General features: G+C 41.5%; 1 protein-coding gene across 1 annotated transcript; it reads left to right on the plus strand.

Moving 5' to 3' along the window:
* Positions 1-225: 225 nt before the first annotated feature.
* adra2db (adrenergic, alpha-2D-, receptor b) lies at positions 226-6238 on the plus strand. The gene has a single exon (XM_039814265.1). The coding sequence runs from the start codon at positions 698-700 to the stop codon at positions 1967-1969; it is 1272 nt and encodes a 423-aa protein (XP_039670199.1). The 5' UTR covers positions 226-697; the 3' UTR covers positions 1970-6238.
* The last annotated feature ends 1827 nt before the right edge of the window (positions 6239-8065 follow it).

The raw sequence follows: 8065 nt of genomic DNA on the forward strand, positions 1-8065 counted from the left end.
ACACAAGACTATCCATGTTGTTTTCCACTCCCAGCATGATGTAGCTACATGTAATGCTGAGAAAAGTTAAGTATGAAAAGAAAGAAAACAACTATGAAATATGAAATCAAACACAACAAGCCAAAGGGCTCGCCTAAAGACACTTCCAATTTCAAAGATAACTGAGATCCAAATGTCCAAACAATGCTCGCTCGCTCACACTCAGACACTCAGACACACACACACACACACACACACACACACACACACACACACACTCCTTTAAGTTTAAAGATGGGATGGAGTGATGTCACCCCACTCCAGTGTGGGCATTCATTCCATAAGCAGTGTGTTTCCAAAGCGATGCTGTTCACCAAAACGCAAAAGCAGCATTGCGCACGGCGTCGTGTCAGCAGGGGAGCGACTTTACTCATGGAGCGTTGGATTGTGAACTCTGTTCTTCTCACAGTGATATTTTCGTAATTCCGTGTGCCCGTCGAGGATGACCTGTAATGAAGGATTTGCTGTTTAGGGAAATGCATTTGTACAGGCACTGCGTCATATGTAGGCTACACTTTGTTTGCACTGACCAGGAGCGTTACGCGCAACGTATCTCCACGAGTTGGACGGCAGCTCAGCGCACCCAGTCTTAGCTGTTTTGGAAAGGAAACGGGTGCACAACCACAAACATGATACGAAAGGACAAACTGGAGCCAGAATGGATTTAACCCAGGTCAATCTGTTGCTGGAAAACGTGTCAAACGATGAGAACACCACGGACGCACCGCTTGGCTTGCCACACACGGAGGCAGCCACTGCGCTCATCATACTGGTAGTTACTGTGATCATTTCGGTGACCATTGTCGGTAACGTGTTGGTGATTGTAGCGGTGCTGACCAGCCGGGCTCTCCGTGCGCCCCAGAACCTTTTCCTGGTCTCTCTGGCATCAGCGGACATCCTGGTGGCCACGCTGGTCATCCCGTTCTCCCTCTCCAATGAGGTAATGGGCTACTGGTACTTTGGAAGTACTTGGTGCGCCTTCTATCTGGCTCTGGACGTGTTGTTCTGCACTTCATCTATCGTGCACCTGTGCGCCATCAGCCTGGACCGCTACTGGTCAGTGACAAAGGCGGTCAGCTACAACCTGAAGCGGACACCTAAGCGCATCAAGTCCATGATCGCTGTGGTGTGGGTTATATCAGCTGTCATCTCTTTCCCTCCTCTTCTCATGACCAAACATGATGAACGGGAGTGCCTGCTGAACGATGAGACCTGGTACATCCTCTCCTCCTGCCTGGTGTCCTTCTTCACTCCGTGTCTCATCATGATTCTGGTTTACTGTAAGATCTATAAGGTGGCAAAACAGCGCTCGTCCACCGTGTTCGTGGCCAAGAACGGCCTGGAGAGGCAGCCCTCTCAGTCCGAGACCTGTTTCGACAGGAAGGACCGGTTCGAGACGGAGAGCCCCAGTAGCCAGAGCTCCGGCAGCCACCAGCAGAGGCAGGGGGAGCTGGATGACATTGACCTGGAGGAGAGCTGCTGTCCGTCGGATACTAAACCCCGCAATCATCGCTTCAGTAAGCGGAGAAAGGTGGAGGGGTCAGACTGCTGCCCGCCCCAGAACTGCCGTCTCTCCTGGGCTTCAGCACGGGCGTTACAGCTCTACCCGGAGCAGAAGAACCCAGCTGTGCGCCAACAGCTGGCCGCGGCCAACAAGACCAAAGTGGCCCAGATGCGGGAGAAACGTTTCACCTTCGTCCTGGCGGTAGTGATGGGGGTGTTTGTGCTTTGCTGGTTCCCCTTCTTCTTTACTTACAGCCTGCATGCAATCTGCAGAGACAGCTGCTATATCCCTGGCGGACTTTTCAACCTTTTCTTTTGGATTGGCTACTGCAACAGTTCTGTGAACCCCATTATATACACTATTTTCAATAGGGATTTCAGGAAATCCTTCAAGAAAATCATATGTGGAACATCTAAACGCACATAAGGGATCTCATTCAATGGGAAGGAATTATATCATTAGAACTCATTTTCACGACTTGTTTTCCCTCCCCAAATTCATTTTAATGTAGCCTACTGTCAAAACAGATCCAGTGTTGTGTGCTTATTTAAAAGTCAATGAATAAAATGTTAAGCAAAAGAGCAAAACAAAAGAGAAATATTTTTAGTGCATCACTGTTGCAAATGTAATGCAACATCAAACATGGTTTTTGTATAATACGTCCTGTAACCATGCACCTTTAAGAAAGAAATATCTGTATTGCATCAATCTTTTGTGCTATAGCAAGCAGGAGGAAAGAGCTATTTCAGGGTAAATTTGAAGTCATGAATGTAGCTGGATTTCAGTGCTGGTTCACAGGTGGGAGGGGGGGGGGGTTGTTTAAAGATAAAAATGAGATTAATCTGCACCATATATAAGATATGATCATGGGGATGAGCAGGCAAGCAAGTATTGCCTGTGAGTGTATGTCATGGAAAAAAAATGTATTCAAATCCTGAAAGATGTGGGTTCATCATCATGTGTAGAATGTTGCATTGTAGAAATGTTAGTATTTTGGACACATATTAATATTTGTCTACAGTTTAAGCTACAGCAAGGCCATTTCAGCCATTTGTTATCAGTGAACCCCCACATTTATGTAAGAGTCTAATCTCACACCCCCACCGCACCATCACACCACCTCACACCAGGACGATAAGCTGTGCAAAAATCTATTGGAATAATCTGTGTTTCATTTCAACACCTCACAATACATCAGTATTTTGTCAGTACATATTTACATATAATATGATATTTACACAAACTGATTTCAGTGTCATGTGACAGAAATCAGGTCTAGGTTGTTCAGCAAATATTACTTTCATTGTGTTGTAAAAATGTTTTTATTCTCTTACAAATAAAATGTTACCGGCAAGATGAGAAAAAGGAATTCCAGTAGATTTGACTGTCGGTGACATTCCGGAACGTACCAGAGGAAGGATGCTCACATTTGACACAGCCAAAAATACAAAATGTCCTGCTCCATCAATCTTAAAAATAACATTTATGGACACAGTTCTTGTGAGATGAGGAGAGCTGGACCTCCATCTAGCATCAAATCTCTGTGGTTCAATAAGAGAGCTTAATATCTACAAGCCAAGCCTTGGGCTGTTAGTAATCCTCTGCTTTATAAAGCTGTAGAAAAAGTCCTACAAATTATAACTTCAGCTATCCTTTAACTTCCCACCTCTTACAAAGATATAGATATAAATCACAGCAGGAGCACATCTCCAAATTGTATGGGGAAAATATGTGTAAAGTTACTACATTACTACAGGTTACATTCAGTACATGAAAAGGAAACATTGTGGTTATAGGGTATATTTGTACTGCACAGCACTGTTTCTCATACAGCCTCAAACTGTGGTTGCTTCATGATGCTTCTGGCGTATAGAGTGTATGTGAAATGTTGAATGTACGAGAATGTACGAAGCTTGCATGAGAAGTTCCTGTGCTTCTCTGAAAAAACTCTGGTTAGCAAGAAGAAGGCTGGCCAGCTCCATATCAGCCTACTGTCTGCATGGGGGTTCTTGGGATAGACACACTATTTATATAATGTTAGGAATGTCTTCAAAGCACTCCTCCCACTCACTGGTGCCTTGCCAAAAATAATAACCCTGTTTGAGGAGTTGTTGTGCTTAAAAATGATATTTTTTAAAGTTCAATGTTTTTTGTGTGAAGTGTGCCCATAGTCATGGGGGTGTTGTTGAAATATCATTAAGTGTAACAATAGTGAAGTTTACTTTTCCTCTTGATGTGCTGCACCATTATACAGGAACATAATTAGTCTGAGAGAAGTGAGGCTGGTGAGAGGAAACTTTATCTCAAAGGGATTCAAAAACTATTGAAACAAATGAACTCTCCGGGCCGAGTCACACTCACAGGAAGCGGCAAAATTAGCTTTGTATCTTCATCTTGAAGAATTACTGGGATAAAAGTGATGTTAATTGGAACAACTTAATGTTGTGTACATGTTAAATGTAATTTAATTTCTCTAGACAGCATGGCCATCCCTCTTAAAGCCTGTTGCATTATCCCAGTGGGGAAATATTTTCACGCGTATGTAATTTTCTTTCTGATAGTGTACTGATTACTATCCGACAAGACATGCAACTCCCTTGTTAAATCTCACTTTCCAATTCAATTATCTTTCTAATCAACTGCTCCGTTGCAGCGAGAACGGAGCACAAAGCTTTTAATAACATTTTAATGTTATTTTCAGTCATGTGTAAATCTCTCTAGGCATGTCTCCTCACACACTTTAGCTCTGTTACATCTTTTGTTTCAGAGTCCAAAGAGAACTATGCGTTGAACAGCATGGCATGTTCAGGCTTATTATCTTCATTTTCACCTTAAAAGAAGGTTTCACGCAAGACTAAACAGGGATCCCTCACAATACTTCACTGTTCATGAGATAAATGCTCTGCTAATTGCATTTCTATTCAAGACAAAGTTAGTAGTTAGTTTGGCCTCTGTTGATTTGCAGGCCTCTCTTACCGAGCCTTTTATTTATCCCAGACAGTAAACAAAGTTAAAGACTAGTTCAGGAAGAGAAGCAGAGCTGTGGCAGCCTCAACCTCCCAAATTATTTTCTAAAGGCTTAATGAAAGCAACAGACCAACTGGACAGAGTCACATCATTTCCTGGTGTTAGATGCTAAAGGGAAAGCTTTATTCGGGCCTTTTTAAAGGGGAAGAAGAGCTGGCTGCCAGGTCATTTTAGAGTCAGCAGCGGACGCAAGGCTATTTTCAGTCTCAATAGGAGATGTGGTTTTAAATGTTTCAAGATGGGTGCAGCCTCTTAGGACGAAAGAGAGAGAGAAAGAGAGAGAGAGAGAGAGAGAGAGAGAGAGAGAGAGAGAGAGAGAGAGAGAGAGAGATGCAGAGAGCAGTTGCTTGTTATCCTCTGCTAAAGCTATATTACCTTGTTTGTCAGGTACAATGCGGCATCTGCGGGTAATTGCTTTTTTCAATTGTCTCTAACAAGATAAGGGCTGGAGATGAGCAAGGCGAAAACTCGCGTCAATCCCAGGAAGCTGGAGAATAGATCTGGAGAAGAAGAGCCAGTTTGTCATTATTGAAATCAGCTGGTGTCACGTCCAAGCGATAGTGGGAGGTGCTATCCTATATTTTTCTTCAAATCCAATGAAAAATCAACCATTAATTGATCCTATTAACCTATTAAGTATTGTCTGTACCATCGTGCTGCTGTAAATACTAACTAGCACACCAAATCTAAAAAAAAAACATAATTTACTCCTCTTTGAGTTACATTTGCTACAAGCTACAGAAACCAGCTGTTTTCAATAGCCAATCCATTAGCCTTTTTTTTTTTTAATACTGAAACTATAGATTTGTGACCAGTTTTTAAATATGTACGTCTTTAGTAGGAACTACCAGGCTTGGGATTGAGAGCCACAGACATGCTGGGGAATTCAGAAAGTATTGAGAAACAAACCAATTGGTTATAGTCTTTTTATGGGATTTGTTGTCAAAAGTTAAGATATAGAATATTGCCAGCCTGATCCTTTCAAACTAAAGAAATCCATATGAAAGTAGACCAACAAGCTGATTGAACCAAAATCTCTTGTCGATTATGCTTATAGGCTATAACACCTTCAAACAACTTCTGTTCTTGTAACTAAAGAAACAACTTTGGGGTGTGATTGATGATTCGTAGTGGGTTGTGAACTTTTCAGTCCCTTAAGGTGCAACTTTATCCATAGACTTATCTCTTATCTTGTTCTGTTGCCTGACTTGTTGTTTGTAATCCTGCATTAGGTACAAAAAGGTAGTTATTCAAAGAGAGATCTGAATAAACAGGATGTGTATCTGTTTCCTTAGCTATCATTTATTTTGTATCCCTTAATGAGTATTGTATATTTGTTTGAAAACTATTTGAATGCAGAGATGTTTCCCTCAACTATCTTTCCATTTCATATTCAAGTATTTGCAGTCTCAAATTATTCAAGAAGAGGGAGTGTGCAACTGAACATTTAAGGAATTCCTGGAGCTCTCCCTGTGCAAGATTACCTCGACGAAGAAAGACGCACATAAGGTGGACAGTTGGGCTTCTGTTATTCCTGAACCTTGTATTGCTGTTGTTTGTCTTCACACATCAGTGGGAGATATTGTATTCATCCCCACACACTCTAATTCATAAAGTGAACATGCTTCATCGGCAGTCTGTGTGAGATTAAATCTTCTTTTGTTTCTATCAGGCATTCACAGGCAATATTTAAATCCAAACGAAACATCCGTGCTGCCGATTCATTTTCTAGGGCAATCTTGTGTACTGTATTGCTCTCACAATCTCTGATGGAAGGCCAGGTGCTATTCTTGGTACGCTCTAGTGCTTCCCTTATTCCTGTACTGAGGCAAATTACTGGGATGATGGCCTGCTGGACCATAGTGCATCTCTCTTCCCTTTTGTGTTCCATTCCTGTCATGTGTAAAAACACACATCCGTACACCTCCTGCACTCTGTCATGTATTTGCCCATTTATACACATTTTGGCATGGCAGCCACACCATTGAAAGGACACCTATGACCTGCGATACTCTGATATCTAAAAACAGGAAAAGCACTGGTCTTACCATTATGTGAAGGTTGGTCACTGCTGCACAAAAGGGGCACAGAAAAATAAAACATTGTGAAATAATGTATTAACAATCACTTTTAAAAAGAACACCCAACCAGTGTTTTTCGTGACAATTACAAATAATAAACTCACAAAAGCAAAGCTGCCTACTTGGCACAGGAAAAAAGAATTGAAAGCTATTTTAAAAACTAAAGAATCTTGTAATATTATCGAACCACAAGAGCTCTGGTGCTGACACCTGCAGCAGCAATAATTGCAGTCATAAACTAATGTTCAGAGCCAAGGGAGAATGACTATTAGAAAAAACAATATTGGGGGTATAACTATAAGGAGTTCTATCATCATCTAATCACGGTGTGAGTGTGTGTGTGTGGGTGTGTGTGTGTGTGTGTGTGTGTGTGTGTGTGTGTGTGTGTGTGTGTGTGTTTATTTTCTCAGTCTGGACAGATCAGCTTTAGTGTTCTTTACTACAGCTACCCTTCAATGCATACTCTGCTCCGACCCAGTTTCAATGAACGGGTGGGTGTAAATGCTGAGGGTGTAATTAAAGGGTCCCTGTGCTTGTTTTTGCCTTGGCCCTCCAAGTTACTGAGTGCACCCATTGATGGGATACAGGCACTTCACAGCAGGAGGTGTTTTAACCCTTTAGACTTGGAATTGTAGCTGCAATAAGAGGTAACAAAGCTTTCAACCTGCACTTCATGCAGAGTCGACTTCATCTCTGATGTGTCTCATTATGGTTTTACAACACTGCAAACTCAAACTCATCAACTGTCATGTTCATCATCAGCAAGATTCAGTATGCAGTATTACATATGATGTTGAACAAGGAAAAAAATATAGAAACTACAGGACCAGTTCTAGCTGATGCTCATGCTTTAACTCCGGTCCCCCAAAATAGGATCAATTTTGCATTACAGAATTTGTGGGTAGTTGGAACCAATTTTGTATACTCTACACATATTTAAGGGCTTAAGTGTGAGGATCCAGAAGGAATGTGGGTGAAACTGTTTTAAAATTCTTCTGATAAACCCATTGCCTGTCAAACATACACAGCTAGTTTGTGATTGCTGGTGAACATAATGGCACATTTAGCAGCCAAAGAGCCAGATATTTCCCTCAGGAGTTGGTGGAGACCAAAACAGAGATTCAAGGAGAGTGAATTACATTTGCCATGTGGCCAAACAGACAACTCCAAGTGGATGCTAATATTGCTACAAATCCGCTACATACCATATCAACTTTATAATGTGATAATATGTCAGGGTTGTGTTTACAGGTACAACTTATTGTATTGCCCCCAAGGAGCCATACAAAAATAAATTAATGTAGGGTTAAATCCAGGATAATTTTAAAGAGAATACATATATAATCAAATAATCCCACAAAAAACCTCAATCTCTAGTAATAATAAAAGAAATGTTAATTAAAGTTGTGGTAGG

This window comes from Perca fluviatilis, chromosome 10 (assembly GCF_010015445.1).
Source record: "Perca fluviatilis chromosome 10, GENO_Pfluv_1.0, whole genome shotgun sequence".
Classification (NCBI taxonomy): Eukaryota; Metazoa; Chordata; class Actinopteri; order Perciformes; family Percidae; genus Perca; species Perca fluviatilis.